The 22,239-nt window shown below is 39.1% G+C and overlaps 1 protein-coding gene across 1 annotated transcript in view; it reads right to left on the bottom strand.

The window, feature by feature from the left end:
• The window catches only part of SLC6A2 (solute carrier family 6 member 2), a 49,589-nt gene extending 30,055 nt beyond the window's left edge, over positions 1-19,534 (bottom strand). The window contains exons 1-3 of the mRNA XM_029965558.1: positions 19,510-19,534; positions 8,933-9,064; positions 5,012-5,249 (exon numbers count right to left, since the gene is read on the bottom strand). Of these exons, the coding sequence (XP_029821418.1) occupies positions 5,012-5,249; positions 8,933-9,064; positions 19,510-19,534 (395 nt within the window). The remainder of the gene's footprint in view (positions 1-5,011; positions 5,250-8,932; positions 9,065-19,509) is intronic.
• Positions 19,535-22,239: the final 2,705 nt, after the last annotated feature.

Here is a 22,239-nt window from a genome sequence, read left to right as displayed (position 1 = left end):
GAGGTGCTGCAGCACTGACCTCAGCTACTGTAGTGACTGTAAATATTGGTCCTGCTGCCACACTACATAAGATTCTGTATGTAAGTTAAGCATTTAGAATTCCTCCTGCAAGTTAGCACAAAGCAAGCCAACTGCATAATGTGCAACTCCTGACATTTGCAATATCTCATAAAAACCCACTGCAAATTTAAGTTGTCAAAGTGGTCATTCAACAAGTCTTCTGGACTTGCTACATAGGGGCATGTTGTGGTTTAGGAATCATTTCCATAAAGCTGCCCAAAGCCTAAGAATGGGTGTACACATTTACAAGGATTGACTTCCACTGTACTCGCATTCAATTTCTTTTCTCTTTATATAAGTTAATGGTCAACAAATGTGAAGATGTGAACAAATACTGAAAAATACATTTCAAAACTGTGTATTTATTTTATGAACATAAATACTTGTAGCAGAAATTTCCATGCACTGAGTCAAAATGAGAAAGATTGAGTTACTTTTATGAGTCCAAAATGTCAGCAGGGTCAAAATTAAATAGACAATCTGCAGTGATGCAAATATATTAGTCTCCATCTATGGCTGTGTAAGCAATGCAGCCAGACACTTCTTTAATATGCCTGTGCAGTTAATATTGAATTGATATCTAAAACAGTTGGCTTATTGCTATTTCACCAATGTGCCCATGAATCTCTCACACAAAGTATTTAATAATGTACAAGACTCTAAACCCACTGAAATCAGAGGATGTTTTTTCTGTTACATTCAGGGTATTTTCCAGGGGTAAAGGTACAGAACTTGGCTAGAATTCTTAGTCTTGGGTTGTGTGATCTCTATGAAGGTAAACAGACGACTGCTACCCAACTTCAAACCTCTCAGAAACATCTGACAAATTTCCTTTCACTTAAGATGCAAAACACAAGTAAGCCTTAGATGTCTGGAGAGATTCTTAATTTCTCCTTGCTTACAAACTCTAATTAGTTTATATAGTATGGATGTTGAATAAAGAAAACCCTTTAAGCTTCAGATGTCTGCAGTGGAGGTTTATTGTCCAGAAAAGTGGACATTGGGAGCTGCTGATCATGTTTACCATGAACTTAGAGTCCTTTCTTACCAGGCGTGATTGGCACAATATAGGGCTATCCACTCTCATTAGTTGTTGCTGTCTGATTCAGTTTTCAGAAGCATTTATAGGCAGAATTGCTTATGCTGACTTGTGAAGTGATGTTATGTCTTCTGGGAAAAGTTGTTCCACAGTTGTTTTAAGGGGACAGGTTCCTACATCTTCCTTTGGAGCACACAGTGTTGGTCACTCCATCTGACATGATGCTGAGGTATGTGGACCCTTTGCCTGGGGTGGCATTTCTGGTGAAGAATTGCATCCAAAAGCACAAACCTACTGGTCTATAAAAGTACCCTTTACTGTATGTGGTGAGGTTTTTCTCAGGACATTCCTGGCTCACACTCCTCATAAGTTTGTTAATTAATATGATAGATGTAGACTGCTGTGACTGAATCTTGTCTTTATTCCTTCTTCTTAGGTAGGTTTTTGCAATTACTCACAGCTGGGCAGACTTGTGAATTCTGTGAATTTCCTTTACTGAATCTGGCATGAAGATTTCCCTGTAAAAGTGTTTTTTATTTTTCATGCAGAAAGAATGTATTACAGCCCTGAGAAAAAGTACTATCAGAGGGAAGTAGTTGTAGCTTAATATATTTGTTGATAATTTCACTGTTTTTTCTTAAAAATTGCCAAGATTTGTTCCTACAACAGATTGTGATTTTTTGCAGGCACAGTACCTCATGAAAAGAATAGTGGTTTTGTTCTTCCAAACTGGTATTTCTTAATTGTCAGCATAAATGAAAGCAAGGTGGTAGCAGACTTTTCCTGGACACAAGGCTGGAGAGAACAAATGTAAAATATGCCTGTGTTGAGGAAAAGTATTTAAATAGGAGTGACGTGGAGTAGGTAGGGGGACTTTTTTTTTCAGTCATATACTTCTGCTTTTCCAAAAAAAAAAAAAGGTTTATAATGAATTATTTTAACATATGTGGAAAGAATAGAAGGTTCTTTGCATTTTGTGTTTAATTCCAAACCACTGAAGAGGGAAATAATTAAAGTGATGTGTGCCTCCGAAGAAATGTGGAATTGACATTTTATTCCTAACTGGTTTCTCTTATGTCTGGCTATTACTAGCAGAAAGGCACCAGTTGTTATTAGGCTTGGCTTGCTTTGTTAAGTTTCCAGTGTACAAATACTTTATAATTGATTTTATAATTCATCTCTAATGAAGTATTGTAGAGGTTCCATTCCTTCCTGTTGTAGGAAACTGTCCCTATGACATCAATGGCACCTTGGCCTCAATTAAGCCTGAAAAAATGAAACCAGATTTAGTAAAATGAAACTCTCTAGAAGGCCTCAGTGTAGAACCAGTTCAACCTCAATTACTGTCCAGCTCTTGAGGTTTGAAAACAAAAGCCAAATATGTTTTTGGAAGTTCTCCTGTCACTGCCTTGGCATGGAATTTGCAACTTTAAGTGATTTCTTCCAAGTCTGAGGCTTAGATGATTTCCCCTGGTTTCCCTCTCTGTCAAATACTGGACAGCTGAGAGATCTGGATTGCAAGTTTTGCCTTCTCTCACTCAATGTAAGTGGTTACAACCAGCATATTTTTGTTGAATTTGAGGTACCTTTCTTGAAGTATTTGATGAACTGTGATGTGACATCACAGTACTCCCACCTCCTCCTACAGTTTATTCCTGTGCTGATGGAGATAGAGGTAGTCAGCTCTGGCAGCTACAGGGTTTTAGGAATTAATTGACTCTAAACTCACAGTCAGGCCAGCTTTGTGTGAAGGAATCATGTCCCAGAGAGAAGAAGTGCCTGTTTCGTTTAGGGGTAATCACACCATCCTTCTGCTTGCAGCCAGTTTTGGAACTACCTCTTTTCAATCACTTTCCAGCTGCAAAAGGAATATTTGGTGTTTCTGGTCACCCTACTCCCCAGTCAGCCTGCCCACCAGAGGGCAAAACTGGGTGTGTGTGTTCTGACTTAAGTACACAAACCAGAGAACCACGTTTAAGCTGTACCACTTCCCATTCCCTCATCTTGTGGCACAAAATAGGAAACTTTTACAGTCAGAAGATTCAGCTCTTCCTGTTGTAAGAAGACCATGGGCATGAGTCAGGTTATTTGATGTAAGAGAAGCAGCACTGCTTTCTGACGTGGTTTATTAGGTTGTATCTGAAAACACTAAGACTTTGCACAAGTTTGGGTCTACACCTGAGCTGTACAGCTGGACTTGATGAGCTAATCCAAATACTGGACAGGTAAACATAATGCCCCTTGTGATTCCCTGTTTTTACAGCTGAGGAAACAGATGTTATAGATGGTTTACTTAAGTGATTATTCTTCTCATTTTTGCAATATAATCTACCTACTAATAAGTACAGGGCCTAGGGACTTAAGTACAGCCCCAAAATTCAGGAATCAAAGCATAATGAAATGGCAAATTCCCTTTTTATTCTTACCTTCTGAAAACTGCACCTTGAATCTATTTTACAGTGAAGAAAGAACCAAAATATTTCAAGTTTCAGTGTACAGACAATCACAAATAGAGCTGTTCCCCAGATTAGTGGAACTAAATAAAAACATCATGAATCCACTCTGCCTCAAACTCACCCACTACACAATCATCCCCCAAGTGTGATGTGATAACAGAAGATGCACAGAACCACTTTAAATCATAAAAAGGCAAAGCCAGAATATAGGGATTGCATTTTGCTTTACAAAGGCTCAAACCCAAGAAAATGAAAGAAACTCTTTTTAAACATGTTTAAATGAAAGTTCTGTAATAATGCAGTTCTTTGTTTTAAGACTCAGAATTTATAATTTCTTATAGTTCACTTCAAAGTCAGGTTCTCTGACTACATGCATACACAGGTTTTTGCTATAAGTGATCTACTTTTACATTTGATTTGTGAACACATCATATATTGTAGGGGCAGCAGATTTCATAGCTGTCTTTATTTGCCATTGTAGTGAGTTCCTTTGACCTCAACACCCCATATTGTTTTCAGAGCACTGAATTTAGTTTACCCAAACCCCTGCCAACAGTTTGTGTATCACCACTGATCTTTTGCTGTGCTGTCTTCAGAGAAGAAACAGCAGCCACAAATGTTTCAGAGCTATAAACAGAGACCTCAAGATCCTTACTATAGCCAGCCATGGTGTAACACACATGAGGTTATTTATGGTAACAGTAATGCCCCTTTGTTTCTACAGGGTTGGACTCACTGCTCAGCAGGTGCATGCCCTGATACTCCCAACACAGAAATATTAACTGATTATTCAGATTAATTCAACAGCTGATTGAATTAGTCTGATGCTCATCCCCCTTTCTTTCTCCTAATCAAATCCCATTTTCCCCCAGAGGTCCATAATGCAAATATTTATACACAGATTGATATATTTATTTTCTAGTTCAGTTGTTACCTTTTTGGGGTTGATTCCAACTGTTTGATTTGAGTGTGCCTTTGTCTGTTTTGACTCATGTTGCCTAACACTCTCTTACTTAGGAATCAGTAAAAGCCTGTCTTTCTATAACCTGGCTCCCTCCTCCTCCTGCTCAGTGCATCTCACTTCATTGAACTATTGAAGCAGTTGAGCAAACAGAGGTCTGGTCTACTGTCTGCTCTGAAATATTTTGCAAGTAGAGAAACAGCCCTTGTGTTTCCTTGCCCTGGCAATGCTAGTGCAAGTAAAAGTGTTACAAAGAGAAGATTCGTGTCTTGTCCAACTCCATTTTGCCCAGTAGCAAGTACTGCATTAGTACAGGAGCAACCAAAGCTCACAGAGGCAAGAGAGTCACCCTGGAACACAGATCAACATTACAACTCCATTTTAACCTTACTCTTGGGATGCTCATTCTAGAGGCTAGGTGCTAACTAACCTTCAAGAGGAAACACTCTTAGACATAGAATTTTGAATAAAAGGCAAAGTCAAGTCAACACTTACTCATAAAATTCAGCTGCAGGAGTGAGCTTGTACTTCGAGTATTTAGTACCATTGCCAAGCACTGATGCATTGAAGAGTTTGGGATCTGTACAGTTTGGACTGTTCCAACTGTTGTCACAGTTTGTCCAGGGGAGCTCAAATGTGAATGACGAAAATAGATAATACAGAGACCAAGCTATGATAACGTTGTAGTAGAAACCCACGTAAAGAGCTATGAGTATCACTGCATAGCCTACACCTAAAGACAAAGGAAAACTAGATTACACATTGTGTTTGACATGCAACAGTATATGCAAACACTGTATTTGTACTCAGCCATACATATATGATTGCAAATTCATTTTAGATCTTCACAACAGTAAAAGGAGTTTTTGCCATTTACATACACACATGCAGACACCATGTCCCTGACCTTAAAACAAAAAAATTACAGCAATGAATTTGGAAAATGACTGGGTTTTATCAAATCCACTTGTTTGCCAGAAAAAGAAATCAAGCAATGTCAAAATTTGCCCTTGTACAACTCCATTGCTGATTTGCTTCCAATGCAGAAGATTGCAAGCCCATGTTAGGAGCGAAACTCACTTTATCTTCATGATGTCAGAGACCTTGGCAACTTCTCTTGGAAAAGTAAAGCTTGACACTTAAATGAAGTTTCCCTATGCCTCATGTTCCCACCCTGAACTAGTTTGGAACAGACACCAATCCCTCTCTTGTTTCTTTCCCATCATTACTCTCCAGTTTGGCTTCTATCAGCATGTAACTGTCCAAACCATGCATGAAACAGTCTGTGCTATTCCACTGCGGGTCTCCAGGTGGGTTTTGGGCATGCCAATAATCTTGGTGAATATCAAGTTGGGGTCAAACTGCGTATGGACATCCAAACCTTTTTATTATCTCCCTGGGATTACAGAATTCCCAGTGTAAACATTCTCTTTTGATTGTGAACATTTGCTTTGTATTTTTTGTGTATTGCAAAGTGTGTTTGGAGGGATCCTTGAGCAAGAAAGGCCCAGAGTGTGCCTGTTCTCCTCCACTGTCCATTGGAAAATGGACATTTTCCAATGGTTTTGCAGGAGGCTTTGGTATTAATGTTGGAGCAGAACAGAAGTTGGTTGCCAGGATTGTTCAGGAAGCTTTCTTTACCTTGACTTCAATCATTCTTCCTTTAGTATGTATTGCATATAACAGATAGAGACTACAGCCATTTTATACATCACTGTATTGTCATAGCACCCAAGTATAAACCTGCACTTCTAATTTTCTCAGTTTTGTTTTTTGGGAGTACTGCATAGGAGGCCTAGCAGTTGGAGATTATTAGGCTTTCATATTTCTTTATAAAGTAAGGAAGTAGTACACACTGTGAGTATTAATCCTTGCTTTAAAATTTGCATAAGGAGCAGATGCTGACCCTGAAGGAGCTGGCAGTTCAAAGACTGCTGTGTGTGCAAAAGTTACTCTTTGCTCTTCAGGAGGCTTTTAATCTGTAAAACAGTTTGCTCTTCCCTAACACGGGAAAAACTGTGAAAGTAAAGATGAAACTGTATTTTCAAATCCTTGATGCTTAAATGAATCTAGTACAGGAACACTAGTGATATATTATGATCAATATAATGGAGAGGAGGGGGGAATCACTCAAGGGGATAATTCTTAAGTATTAAGGTGAATGTTAAAATACAAATAATACAAAAAATATGAATACTATGAATAACATATCTTGAGCTGAAATTGGATGATTGCTGTTTAAAAAAGGTGTTCCTGACATTCCTCCAGTTCAGAAGGGCAATGAGAGATGTTTAATATCAAGATTAAAAATTACTGGATCAAATGTGTCCTAAATGGCACTTCCCTGAAATCTTGAGAATGTTCAGGAATGAATTTGCTGTCCTGTTTCTAGGTTTTCTTAAAAGTAATGCTGCTCCACCCACAGTCTAAAATAAACCCTAGAAAAATGCAGAGATGAAAACAGACTGTGTTACAAAGGTTACAGGATATATTTTTAATTGCATGTGTTATGATAGCATCTCATTAGAAGTCCTTAGAGTTCATAGCAATAATATTCACAGCTAAAATTAGTACTATAGTGCTGTTCATTTAGAGAAGCTGTTATAAATTTGTGTAGACTGTGTACTTTTCCTTTGAGTGAGAGATTTGAGTTATCCCAGAAACAACTCCAAAACATTAGCAGTAAAATGTATTTGTGTGCTATCAGAAGTTTTAGTTAAAACTTTAAAAGTACTGAGTTTATGCTGAGGTGCAGATAAAACTGAATGCTTATTGTTTTTGAGAATCATATAACTTATGCTATTCTATACCCTTGTAATAAGAACCCTTAAAAATGAACAGCAATGTATGTTTAGTCCACCCTGAAAATGTCAGCTTAAAAACACGAATGGAATGTCAACGAGACTATACATGAAATAAATTCTATTTTCTTTTCTCATAATCTTTTCAATCCTGAAGTCAACACACAGAGTACCTCTGAGCACAGTGATATTTGGCTCAAACACTTTGAGATCCTGAAGGTCTCATTTTTGCAGTTCAGTCTTGAAAATCCTCATTGTCATACAAAGGCTCTTCAGATTCCTGGGTGCTGAGATGATTTTTTTTCTCCCATGATGGGATTATATAAGGGCTAGGTAAATCTGTATGAATTAATTTTAAAATTTTGGGGCACCTATTTTATTAGCTTGCTAATTTATTTTTTGTTATGTCTCTGATTTTGCTGTGTGTTTTGTTTGACTGGTAAGAAAGAAAACCTTCACTTTTCCTATTCTGTGACACTAGATTGCTTGAAGAGGAAAGCTGTATTTTGAGAAAGAAGACTAACATTTACTCAGTGTAACCTATATCCAAGCAGCAGATCCCTCAAGTTTGGATTGCTATTGTTAAGCTCCTCAGTCACAGGAGGGACATGATCAGAATTTTAAGGTTCTAAGATCAGCTGAGCTTAACTGGTTTCATTTCAGGTAACTCTGTGTTGAAAAGGCTTTTGTATAAAATTTTAGATATAATCTGGTATAGATATAAGGAAACTTACATTTTTTTGCTGGTAAGCAATGGTTAAGAAAATTCTTGAGGCTCCTTAACAAACTTGTTTCATGTACAGAACACCTATGGCTTCTTTCACACAGGGAGATCCCTTTATCCCTGATCAATGCCAAACACCCTGATCAGCATCCAAACACCTAACTTGGCTATTTTTAACTTGCAGAGTGATTTTAGCTCAGTGCACAAACAACGCTCCACAGCCTTTTATTCAGCAACGCTGGCGAGTTAATCCTAGTGGAAAACACTCAATAGTAATGTTCAGATTTTACTGAGTGCTTTTCATTGCTAGATTTGAAAACCACTTAACAAAGTCTGTCAGAATCATTGCTCCCATTTCATAGGCAGGAAAACTGAGGCACAGAGATAGCACAGAGAATCGTGTGATGTTACAAATCTAGTGGCTGAACTACAGTCTTCACATTGTAGTGTTGTAGCCTCTGTGGTGTGCTGACTTCTGCAGAGAATTCTCCATGATCCCTGATTGGAGCAGTGGTTATATTAGTTAATGGGGAAGACAGGGCTGAACTGACCCCCAGGGGATTCGGTATTTCCAATGTTTGCATTGCCAAACCCCTCCCTCCACCCAGAGATCTTCAGTTCCTCCCACTCCCCAGTGTGCAGGGGAAAGGGAGGACAGGGCTGAACTGCTCCTGCTCATGGCTCTCTGTTGCACTCAGCCAGGTGTCACCCTGAAGATGATTTCTGTGGCTTTTCCCATTTCGTGCTTCATCTGTGATAACAAAAGGACTTCTAATTTCATGGACTGGGGAAGGGTCACCAAGTACAATGTTGTCTGTGAAAGCTGGGAGACCTTTACTTTGTTTGTGATCACAGGTGTGTGGCACCCTCACGGTGCTGAGGGACACTTACCTTTGAAAACTGGGCAGATTTTCCAGACAGTGGCAGCCCCTTCTCGGTTATATTGTCCCAGTGCTAATTCCATATAGAACAGGGGCATTCCCGCAATGATTAAGAAGAGGATATAGGGAATAAGAAAAGCACCTGGAAAGACATTAAGTAGACACTGTAATCTTTGTATTGATTACATTTTGCTTTCTCTGCTGTTTACATTTACTAGCTAAAGACAAAGCCATTGCCTTGGGGAAGTAGAAAGCAAATATTAGGAAGGAAGAACCCATATTTTCTTGTCCTTTTCCTGTATTTTTTTAAGGTCTCAGAGAAGAACCCCTAAAAGAAGCTGTGGGCCAAAGCTCCTGTTTCCCCTCTGCTTTTTGTCTTTAAAGGGGAATAAAGTGTCCCTGAGAACTAGTCCCTAACAAAAGAAAAAATGATGCTGAACACACTTGCACAGCTTAAAGGGAAAGGGATCATGAAAAATTTTTTAAGTTTTTTTAGTGTAGTAAAAAAAGTTCAAAATGGGGTATGGAGCCAGCAACAGAGGAGAAAAATGTGAGTTCCTGCAAGTGCAGCTTAAATCATACTGTGTGAGGTGTCTGCAGGAATCTCTGGCTTTAAAATTAATCACTACTAGTCAATCATATGGAATTTGGACTTCCATGGCATATTTTGGTTTTTGCTATATTAAATTCCTTTATTCTTACGAAATGGGTCAGACAACCCTCCCTGAAACTATTGTTGTGCTTTTAAAAGTCTTTATAGTTGTTCCTTTACCTTTCGTGTTTGCTTTTCACAGATATTACTGGTGTAAGCTGCCTGACATGACTGTTTAGAAAGGGAATTTTGAGTATATACTGGAGAATAAGAGTGGAAAAACAAACCGCTCTCTTAGTCATACCACCAATCTACTTCTAAAAGTAACGTGCTGTAACATAATGGTAAGGACAATGTATTCAGCATTCAGTCATAAGTTTAGTCATTTGAAAGTAAAAATCTTGCAACGAAACAGAGACAAGGTATATCACGAGGAAGATACAATAGCTTAAAGCTTTGAGAATGTGTGCTAAAATTGAAATATATTGGTTGTACCCCTTTGGGGGCAAGATTCTTTCTATTCGTGGTGTTTGTATGGAGTATAATATAAATGCAGCCTGCATTTGCATAAGCTACTACAGTAGCAGCAATACATGTTTTAATAATATTTTAGTGTTGTTTGTAAGCTGCTTTCTATGATTGTCATGTTGAACTGTTGTATGTTTGAATATTGTACAGAAAAAAACATTTGTATTCAACAAACACCTGATACCCTGCAGCTCTGAGCTCTGTGTGTTTCAGTGTTGAAACACACTCAGCAAAATCAGTCTGGGATACCACATATTGCTTTCACTATATCTAGAATCTGGAAAAGCTATTTTAGGTGCTTTTACTGTCAGATTTCCTGTAAGTGAGCCTTTGAAGTGCAGTCCTTGTCTTCCTTCGACAGTGCCACAGTGTGCGGAGCTGACTCACGAACTCAGATTGTTTTTGGGAGGTGTGGAGTTTGCACCGAGTGTTGTTTGATTAATGTCATGAGGCTGTGGAAAACACGATGCCTATTCAGGGACATCTATAATTGAGAAGATTAATCCAGGAGGTGCGTAGTGGACATACCTATTAAATGCTAGTTTAAAATACGTGGTTTTTAAGTATGACTAATAGCAAGATGAACTGTGAAGTGTACTGTACTTAGGCATACTTGCTTAAGCGTCATCTATTTGGCTGCGAGTCATTCCAGGCTTTAGTTAAAGGAGTATTCTTTCTTTTTTTTTCCTTCCCCCGCCCTACCCCCGCAAGGGATTAATAAGGTGTGGTGTAATTTTCATCAAAGAGCACTTATACAGTATGGCAGGGTTTCATAGCTGGGTTACTTTTCAGGTACTAAATGATTGAAGTATTTTGAAATTGAGATAAATACCAAAGTAAGGGTGCTTAGTCACATTAGTTTGACTTAATGTTTTGGAGCCTTCTGGAAACTTCTTGTTTAGCAGCTTCTGATTAGGTAAAAAATACGAAAAAATCAGGTATTTTTGTAAGTATCTTTATATTTGCTCTTATCTTCCTTGCCAATATCCAGGATCAAATTTCACGGTGTTCACTCGACCCTTTCAGAGATTATGGCCCCTTCAAAGAAAAATAAATGATGGTCAAAGTATCATTCAAATTTCCACAAAATAGAATGGTCTGCCAGTGCTTGTAAGCAGCATCTGTGTGAGAGCTGTCACTCTGTGACTGCACAGGGGCTCCATCCTAGGGCTGCTTTGGTACAGCGTCTTGTGAACGAAAGCTGTTGTTTGGAAGGAGACTTCCCGTCCTGGAGGTGTGAACATCTTGTGGACCAGGGAGGAGCCAAACCAGCACCCTGGGGGGGCCTCTTGCTTTAGGTCCACTTGTGTGAATTTGAGCATCCTACCAGACTTCTCTGCAGGAGCAACCTTGCTGTTAATGCCTACCCTGTCTATGAAGGCAAAACGTTAGGAAGGGAGACGTGATGTGATGTCACCTGTGTCACTCCTGCCTGTGCCACCAGCCACAGAGACTGCTGTGCTTTAATTGCATGAACCCAAAGTCAGATTTGTATAGGCCAGACAGCTGAACTCTTGGGAAGCACAGTTTGGCTAAGACATCAGACTAGCTTGCCAAGATCTACCTACCTCAGAGAGCTGAGGGAACACAGTCTGTGGGATTGCTGCTTTGGCAGTAACATGCTGATAGCACTCAAGGGGATTCCACTCCCCCACGGTGTGATGGGTTGGGGCTGAGCACACAGCTGCATCCCACCAGGCAACACTAGTTTCAGCAATCCCTAATGGTCCCTAATTTCCTTTTACGACTAAAAATCTGAAGTAATTAACATCTGTAATGCAGCCCTGGCACAAGGGCCATACTTGACTTGCTGCTGAGTCACAAGCATCTCGAAAGAGCCTTAGACTGTTGTGAACTGCTATGTTTCTCTCTTAACAGATTTCACAAGATCCATATATGTCCCTTTAAAGTACCAGTGTAAACATGGAGCTAAGACAGCCTTGTGTCTTATGCAAAACTAGGTTAGGTCAAGCCCTCAGCTTCTACAAGAACCATCTGTGTGAAACTTCAAGTGGAAACTTAGACAGAATTTTTTTTAAAAACTATTGCATTTAATTAATGAAGGACAAAATACAAGACAGGCTTTGCATTCCTGTGTTCAGTGCCAAAACAACTTCTTAATTGTGGTATACCAGAATCCACATGGAGTGTTTCCTCTCTTTGTACCTAAGCATTCCCAGCATTCTAAGGGGTGAGGAAAAAAAAGCTCAAAATGCTCCTCTGAATCCTACTAGGAGGTCTCATCTCACTTTTAAATACCAAAAAAAAAAAAAAAGAAGCATTAATTTACTAATGGTTGAAAAAAAGATAATTTAAACAGCTGTGGTTATCCTAAAAGGATTTTGGACGCACAGACAAGAAGCAGGCCAGGACAGGGGTAGTTGAAACAACTTTGAACTTTTTGTGCTCATTAGCCTTCTGCATTTGTTACCATGGTTATTTCTGGTCAAAATGTTATACTGGCAGGGTTGTCTGCTAAAACAACAAACTTGGAGCAAATATTGCAGTATATTTTCCGAAAGGAGAGTTTCCAGTATTTGTGCAGGAAAAATCTAAAAACAGAGGTCTCCCAATTGGTGAATTGGAATACAAGCTAATATCTCTATCTGATCAACAGTACTTGTTGGTTTGTGTTTTTTTTCATACAGAATAAATAGTACTTCAAACAATATCAACAAACAGTTGATAGTAGTAGTACATCGATAGCAGTTTGTTTGCTTAGACAACAAGGAAAATGGGTGGAAACTGTAATCTGTGCAGAGTCTTGTGAATGAAAAACGAAGTCCCTGAAGTAGAGATCTTAAAATTGAGGTTGTACAAGACCCCCATGGGTAGAAAACTAGGTAATTAGAAAGGAAGGCATTTCTTAGCACATGAACTTTACTCTGGCTCTTCAGCAGACAGGCCACCAAGCTTGCACAGCCCCCAAGGGCACCTCTGAGCCTGCTGCTAATGCCTGGGAAGAAGGGGTGAAACGTCTTAAGACCTTACTGACCTGAGGTTAAAAGCAGTAAGAGTTTGTGTGGTACAGCAAAGAGAAGACAGAGACACATGATGTGTAACCCCAGGTCAAAGACAAGCTGATGATGTTAACAGCAGCTCGATGATGATGTTGAGCCCAGCCAGCAATAGATTATAGTTGTCAAAAATAACATTTTTCTGCAAAACAGATTGCGTGGCATACTATAAAAATTTCAGCAGCACTTTACACATATAAAGTTCTCCAAGTATACAATAAAATCTTCCAACTTTTTTCATGGAAAGTATTTCTGAATCGTAAAACCAGTGGAGCTATACCATGGTGAGTGGCATGTTTCTTCTGAAGACTTTATATTTATCTACTCTCTCCAACAAATTGCTGCTAGATTTGAACCTATTTTTATTACTACTCTCAACTTGGGCTCAGAGCCTTCAGTTTTTTCAGAATTGCAATTTTAACAGCGTTCCTTTCACTCAAAAGAAAGTGAAAACAAATAGTTTCCAGAAATGGTTCAGTGCTGTTGTCTGAGGCCAAGTGAAGCCTGCATTTTTTGTCTTGAGCCATTAACCTGCTACTGCCTCAAAATCACTTGAAGTGACTTGAAGCTCAGTGTATTTATAAGCTGGTCACTGGGTAGTAACAGAAAGGGTTACCCAAGCCCTCCCCATGGAAACCCAGTCATCTCTTTGGCTTTTGTTACAAGAGTCATGAGCTCAAGAAACCCATTAGTAGCTATTCTGAACAAATTAATGAGAGTTAAATATACCCAGCCACTCAGAGCAGCATGATTCATTCACAAATAACACCCAAGTCATTGGCCAAGGTCCTATTTATGTAAATTAATGAAATGATCACATTTACAACAGTGTGTAGCTTAAAGATAATTGCAGGCACCTACAAGAACAGAACCCTGGCCTGTGTTGTTTGATAGGAAATTAAAGAATAAATAAAGAGACATGGTAGGTTTGAGAGAATGTGTTGGGTTGATCCCAGGTGGACAGTGTGGCAGTGGGAGCCCTGGAGCTTTGGAGGGGGTTCCTGCTGCTGACCTTCACAACAACGTTCTTACTGCAGCTAGCTTAGGAAAAGAACAATTCCCATCACCTACCATGCATGTGACCATAGAAAGTCCAGAAATTTGCTTTCCAGGTCACAGTGACAGCTTTTGTTTTAAAATCCTGCCTTTATTGCAGAGATACTATTGGAGCTGGCCCCTTTGTTTGCAAATAAATGAGTTTTATCTGTAGTTTGTTAAGTAAATAACTTGGAGTTTGTAACAATGTGACAGCCTAGCTACTAATATTCCTGCCCAAATCCATCTTCTTGATTTTGTGCCTTTTTCTTTTTTAACTGGTTTAAACCTGGCTGGTTTAAACAAGAAATGGGAGAGTAAGTGGAGTCAGCTTGTAGACTACTTCGTTATTTATGACATCCCTATTGCTAATATTCAATAAGACAGGGGTTGTAGGAGTGGTAGCATTCTTTCCTGGAACAGACAACACTGTTGGGAACAAAACAGCAACCTTTCTATTTCACAAGCTCTTCAGAAGGTCCCAGCCAGAGGAGATGAGTAGCACTGGACTGCTGGGTCAGTGTGCAGGTGCCTTGCTGGAGAATGTTCCTGCTTCACAATACACATGACTGACTGGAAGCTTAAGAGATGTTAAATTAAGAGGAAATAATACTATTCTATCATTTTATTAATAGGAATGTTCTATTAGTGGCTTTTTTCCCCCAATCTTGCAATTTTTAGGGGTGACACAAGGATATATTCACCTGCAATTGCATATCAACAAAACCACCCATGTAAGGTGTAGGCTGTACTTCAAATGTACAAAAAGCAAGTGTCTGTCAAAATGTACCCTGATTTATTGGTGGCAGAACATCCATGGCTAAAAATACTTTTCAACAAAGACATTAGAAGGTGTTTTCTGTGAGCTTGTGGATCAATATAAGCAGGTTCTTCTGCATTCCAGCACCAGATCCATAATAACATAACCTCAGGTGATAAATTTTCCTTAAATTGTATGTACTGAAAAGATAGTTTTCTGTGATACACAGAATATAGTCATGTATATGAAATGAAATATTACTTCATCTGCTTTAGCTGCCTCTTAAATGTAGGGAAGTCTGTGCCAGGGAGATTTGGCAACTACAGTTTTACTTTGGTTCAGATACAGATTGTTACTTGTAGTTTTCTCTCTCTTAGAGAACTTGTATGTTCATTTGTGCATTTGTTTTTTTTGTTTGTCTTTTTTTTCCCCTCAGTCAGCTGTAAACGAAAATGAATGCTTTCAAAATTCATGGATCAATCTGATTTTGATGCCAGATGGCTTGTTAGATACTTTGATGTAATTTCCTAATTTTCTAATATACACCAGGGTTTCAGACAGAAAAAAAATACAAACCTGACCTGAAGAGAGAAGACAAATCCTTTAGCTTTTTTTTTATTTTATTTTGTTTCATAGGTTAACGACTTTGCTGCTATAAAACATAATTTAAAAAATTCATTATTTCTAATTTGAAGATATGACATTTGATTTGTGGCAGTGATTTCCCTGATGAATTAGAATACCCTGAAATACTTTCTGTTTCCTTCCTGAGAAGATGCTTAAGTGCTGTAATCAAGTGTTTCAGCCTTTTTTTTATAATCTGTAGAGAATAAGCGAACTAAACTAATTAATTACAGTGTAGTAGTGATACCTGCTGTTCTGTCTGAAATTGCCACCTTGCAGGCAGTTCTTGGTGTAGCATGTTGATGTGTTGGCAGGTCGAAGAGCTACGTAGGCACTTTTGGTACTTACATTAAGTTGTGGTACCCACTTTCTGAGCTGCCCACTTGATGCTTTAGGAATGTTAAGTTTATATATCTGAGATGTTCCTCCACCTTATTAGGAAAGAGCCTGGGATGAATCCTCTGGATTTCAGCTCCTCATTTAGGCCAGTATTAGTCCTTGCTTTGGCCTTTCTACTCTAACATTCTCAGGACTGCCCCTGTGGGAGCTGCTCGCTGTCCTGTGTGCTTTGTACAGGTTGCACAGGGGGGATTTACCCCCCAGTTATGCCCCTTGTGTTGGGTGCCTAATTCGAGGGGATGTGACTGCCCTGGCAGAGCTAATCAGAGCCACAGGAGTAGCTCATGGACACAGCAAGGCAAGGGGTGTGAAACGTGCTTTGTTCTGTACACCTAACAGGGCAATTTCTGGTTCACAACACAACCTCAGATGGAGGGTGTTTCTCTTAAACACTGCTTTTAATTTGCAGGTTGTCAAAGTAAAAAACAGCCCCCAAGTTAAGCACCCTCTGGGGAGGATACAGTACCCATTTTAGGCAGTATGAGATTCATAACCGTGCCAGGGTAAAACAAAGTGCCCAAGACATCTTAAATCAGCTCGAGACAAGTGCCAAGCAGCTTTCAAGAGGATTAATGTGCAAAGCAATAGGAGGTAAATGCCTTGAAATTCTGCTAGAAAAGAATCAAGTATAATAATCTGTGGTACACTTAAAACTTCCTTTACCATCTAATGATTAATCCAATTTTAAATTGCAACTTCAATTTTTGGACTCAATGACTAAAGCAAAACATTCCTTTTCCTTCCAGGCCTTATTAGAGATTTATTTGTAATGGTGTAATACTTTCTGTACTATCACAAAAAGGCAAAATCCTGTATTCTTATCAAAGATTATAGTTGCTGTTGGACTGTGCTAATATTTTGGAAGGGCTGGGCAAGGGTAGCTTCCAAATGGCTGTGGCTTCTTTACTTTGTACCTTTCTATTAGCACTGAACACAAGAATTTCATGAAAACCATCACAGGAGTCCAGGATTCTTCATGGAAAACCTTTCCATTTGGAAAAAGTCTGTATTTGGCATAGGGTAGTGCTGATAATACTCTGTGTGCACTGCAGAGCCATCAGGTGGGGTCTCTGAGAATTTGGGCTTGTGAGCACAAAGTAAAACTTCTCAGTAGCATCCCTGCAGCAGGAGGATTGCAAGAACTACTTCTCTTGATATTCTTTTGCTAGAAAGGGCAAACTGAGTCTCTTCTGGACCAGTATGAAACCATAACAGTGCTGCATCAACCTACCTGTACTGGCTAGCAACACCCTTCCTTCATTTTCTGTCCTCCAATTACTCTTCCTCTTCTGTGGGAATTAATCAGACAAGAGTTTTTATTTAAGTCTGAAACTTGAGCTCTATGTTTGCTCTTAGAGGGCTATTTTCCTAATAGGCTTCAAGCAATGAAGTAAATTTTCCCCTCAGTCCAAGCTGTCCAGTACATGCTTTATCACTGCCATTCTGCACAGGGCCTCCTAGCTTGAAATGCCATGGAAGAATGTGAAAATGACCTCAGGGCCCATCACAGCTCACTGCCAAGATGAAGCAGAGCTATTAACAATTTGAAGCAAAATCCTTCTTGTTTCATCCCAGTGCAAGCTTTTGCTAGGGCAGATTGCTGGGTAACTTTGTTCACTGATTACTCAGACCTTATGATAAATCAGTGTGGCTGAGCTTGGTGTTTGCAACTTGTCACACAGTAATATTTTTTTTTGTATTTCTAAACAGCTTTAAACACATAATACATCATGTCTGTAAAACAGTATTTAGAAAGAAAAATGTAGGCGATCTTGAAGATCTCCAAATCTCTTACTTCAAAGTTAGAGACAGTGACTTTGTCATCAGCCTCCGTATGAGACCATGAAGGATTAACTGACTGTTTAGGAATAGCCTGGTAACTGTTTTCTGTCTCTTTCTTTTAGAGTAGAGTCAAGAAAGAATAACTGATGCCAGCTGTACTCCTACAACCACCAATTTCAAAAGCTCAAAACCTATGGAATAGGCCCCAGAATACTTTAAAGTGTATGATCTTCTAGTCCAATCCTTTTATTTACCTGCTGGCTTTTAGTCTTGAATTTACTTTGTATTTTCCCAGGTTTTCTCTTTAGCCTTGAAAGCTAGAAAGAGTCTTGCCTAATCATTTCTCCCTATGAAACTATGAGAGTAAAAGGCACTTCTTAAAATAGTATTTTCTTTTATTGCTTGAGCCCGACATAGGAGAATGCTGAGGTCACAGTCTAACTCTCACAGAGTAAATCCATTTTGTGTAATAATGACCATCACCTATGTAATCCTGACAGTTTGCTTATTAGGGAAAGTACTGAGCTATTGTACTGAGTGAAGACCAGTTATTCCTCAGTGAAAGTCTTCTATATCAGTTTAGTCTGAACAGTTTTTTTATTACTTTACTCTGTTTTTCTTCTCACATAATTCTTAGTCTGGAAATTCTGTCTACTTAGGAGTCCTTAAAAGAGAGACGTCTGTTATTTGGGTTTAAATCCTGGCTCTGGTGACGTCAATGGAAAAAAATCACCCATTGACTTCAGCTGGGTCAGGATTTCTCCCATGTGGTTTACAAATCTATTGATTTTAACTAAGGCTGTAGAGCCATACATAAATGAGAAACAAACTGCAGACAAGGAGCAAATGATCAAACTCTTCCCCAAAATAAAGTCCTGGACTGTCTTTGATCTCACCAACACCAGCCTCGTAATCTCATTGACACATCTGCATTTCTCTTTAGAAAGGAGACAAAGCACAGCACAGGCTATTCCTTAGTTTTGTGATAAACTGTAGAAAGAAGATGCCTGTGTACAGCTGTAATCACCCCTCAGCTGAGGGCACGAGCTCTTGAGCTTTCTTCTAGCATCAGTCTTACTGGCCACCAGTAGACAGACACAGTCCTGCATTCTGATGAACAGTCACATAGCAAAGATATTTTTGAGTAGCTTCTAAGCTATGAACTTGATGTTTTGGTAACATTTGGCATTGAACTTTCTAATATCATAGTAAGCCCAATATACTTAATTGTGAAAGTATTGTGTTGTGAAATAATGATGCCTCTGCCAAGAAGAAAAGATGCTAAGACCTGCTGGAAATGATACCACCTGTATCATTCCTTGGGGGAAGAGAACATATTGCCATTTTAATGTTGCACTCATTTTAAAAAAGGTGTGTTATCAATGGATTGTCTCCTCGCTGTCATTGTGGCCATGCTGACAAGTGAGGTCCTTCATGTGAATTAGGCACCACTAAAAGCTGCCACTCCTGTAATATCCTATTAGAAGAAATGAAGCAGGAAATGCAAGAAGGGTCTCTTTGGGAATTATCATTGCTATTAAGGGACAGCTCTGTATTTAAGAGTCATGAGCCACCCTGTCAGGTCCTCCAGAAATTCTTTTTATTTTTCTATAAATGCAGTAGGTTGCTGTGACATTAATTATCAGGTTAGGATCTCCCAAGATCTATAAGGATCTACTGCTCCACCTTGTGGTCTGAATAACGTTTTCCGTTATTGTACACGGTAGAGTGGTGTGCCAGAAAAAGTCCAGCCTCTTCCCCTTTTTTTTATTTAACTGGAGTTTGACTAGAATTAGCATCTTTCTTTTCCCCTGAGATACGGACCTTAAGGGCAAGTAACTAGCTGTCACCTTTGGTATGCTTCAGGATAGACATTGCGGGAGGTCTTTCATTACAGAAGAGAAAGGGAGAAAGAGTAATAAAAGTTAAATCACTGAAGAGTGCTCTACACACTCACACAGTTCAGGAGGTGCAGAATAAATTAAAAATAGCTAGCAAAAAATAAGACGCGCAATTCTCAGCTGCTTTTTTCAGTATGTGCACGGGGCCCAAGGAAACGGCTTGTTTGGGTGGTCAGGGAGGCAGGCAGAGAGGGTGCATCCTTCCATGCTGCCTATGGGCCAGAAAATCAGCTCATTCCCACAGTTCTGCCATCTTCAGTAAAGATGAAGTCTGTGCAATTGCCCAGCCACAATCCCTCCTCTACATCAGTGACACAAATGCTGTTTCTCAGACTAGCAAGATGTGGCACTCAGCGCTTGGAAATCATGCAATAATTTTCTCCAGCTCTGAAATAAAGGCTGTAAAGCAGTAATACCCTTCTGCTGTTGAAAATCACAACTCCTGTGTCCTTCAGAGGGGTGAGACCAAACCAGCACTGTTCTTCCAATGCTGGGTTTGTTCTAGGGAAGCAGCATTATAACAAAGCATTCCAAGAAAGGCTTTATGTTTGTGTAGTCTAACACCACTGGTCTGGGAGTGTCGGATCCTATTTTGGACACTTAAATTAACATATATTCTTAGACAATTATAAAAGCCAAACAATAGAAACAAGTTAATACCTACATTAAGAGCACAGCTTCTGCAATCACTTGTGCTTTTGGAAGTGAGTGGTTGTGTTCCTAAAGCCTTAAGGAGTAGGAGAACTAGAAAAATTACCATCTTCTATAAAAAGAGTTATTGTATAATAAGAGCAACTTGTCTTACTACATACCAGCAATCAGAACACTCGTAAAAAAACATTTATGGACTGGCAACAGACAACTGCCTGCCCAATCCTGCCTGTGTTTTGTTTAGTAATATGTTATCACAGAATTCCATGCACTGGAAAGTTGGTAGTGTGCTTTGGATGAATGTGAGTGTGAAGAAGCATGTGGCTTATGTAGCCAGACCTCCCTGCTGATAGTTTCTGCTTCTGAATGGAAGACCCTGGTTCCCACAGTGCTGTACTGTACTGTCACCTTTGTCATGCTTCAGGAGAGATTGCAAAACTTGTTTAGATATAGAATAGGGGAAAGGAGAAGGAATAAAACAAAGGATAGCTTTGACAAGTAGTTAAGGGGTTCTTTCCTATAGTTTTCTTGAAGAATATGTTGCAAGGCAAGGAACTTAACTGTTTCCCTTCCATTCCTCCCATCTCCTTTCCCCTTTTTATCGATTAAAGGTTTCAAAACCTTTAAAATTAAGTATGTGGAATCTATATAGAAGTTAAGATGCTGAATTATGCTACAGTTATGTCTCCAGAATTTCCATGAGAATGGGGATTATTCAGCAGTACTGAGGATCCAGGCACTTCTGGTGCTGATTTGCTGAAGGACTCAGATATCCATCTTTATGACATTCAAAATTTGACTTTCTAAAGTCTTCCTCTGAAACTATTCTGACTTGGCACCAGTATATCAGGTCTGCACAATCAGGATGAAATCTTGCCATCAGAGGTTCAAGACTTAACTTGAAGGCAGAGAGAAGGAAAGGGAAGATAAAGGGATTATAGTTGGAGAAAGGAATTACAGGTTGTCAAGACATGGGTAATAGGCTACTGACACGAATCCTTTGTCTTCAAATGCCCTGAGGAAGGAAAACTGAAAGTTTATAATCAGTGTGATGTTCCTGGATTCTTTACATACTCTTCACTGAGACTGGATTGGGACAGTGGACTTGTCCTGAATACAACTTATTTCTTTTACAACTTTAATGATGATAATAATAATAACAACAGCAATAATATTTTTTTTTCTTGTTGTCACATTCCAAGTCAAGAAGCTGAGATTCAGTTGTGAGATTCCAGGGACCTAGGTGCTTGGACCTAGGGACCTTCAAGGACCCTTCCAACCCAAATCATTCTATGATTCTGCATGTACATAGAGAATGGGAAGTACTAAGAGCGAGGTAGTAGTGAAAGACCTGGAAATGTTTTACAAAGACACACCATTCAAATTTGTCTCCCACCTTCTGAATTACAATATTTTAATATAAGTATGTCTCCAAGTACAGAATTTATTTTGTTATGGTTTATTATTTTGTAGTACTGCTCAGAGCAGTTAGGCACAAAATCATCTAATAACTACATCTAATAATGACAATGCATGTAAATGCTATGGAGTTTACATGGCAAATTGATATCAGACACTCATACTACAGTTCTTAACTATTTAATCAATTGGTTAACCTGGGACAAAGGCTTTACAACTGGGAGTTGCTGATTTGCTTGCCATTAGACATAGCAAAAATGAAGCCATGAGCTATTTGTTGTTGCTCCTCAGAATTGCTCAAAATTCTTTAAGTCATTCATTTCCATTTTAATTCACAGCAAGAATTTCAGTAATTTATGGAGTGGTTTTAATCATCATTTCCCTCACAGCATATCTAAACACTCACTAAAGCTGTATGTTCCCTCTGATCTTACGTGTAAATAGTTGTATTAACATTCTGTTTCATATTTCTGTTCTAACTATGGGGAGGAAGTATTGGCCTTGAAAATAACATCTTTAGACTGCTGGAGCTGCATTCACATATTCACTGAACTGACAGACAGATTTGTGGTATTTTGCCAAAAGATGAAAGGGAAATTCTGCCCCAAA

This window comes from Manacus vitellinus, unplaced genomic scaffold (genome assembly GCF_001715985.3).
Source record: "Manacus vitellinus isolate BGI_N305 unplaced genomic scaffold, ASM171598v3 scaffold_10_pilon, whole genome shotgun sequence".
Classification (NCBI taxonomy): Eukaryota; Metazoa; Chordata; class Aves; order Passeriformes; family Pipridae; genus Manacus; species Manacus vitellinus.
The sequence above is the reverse complement of the archived record's forward strand: the minus strand, read 5'-3'. Positions and strand labels throughout refer to the sequence as shown.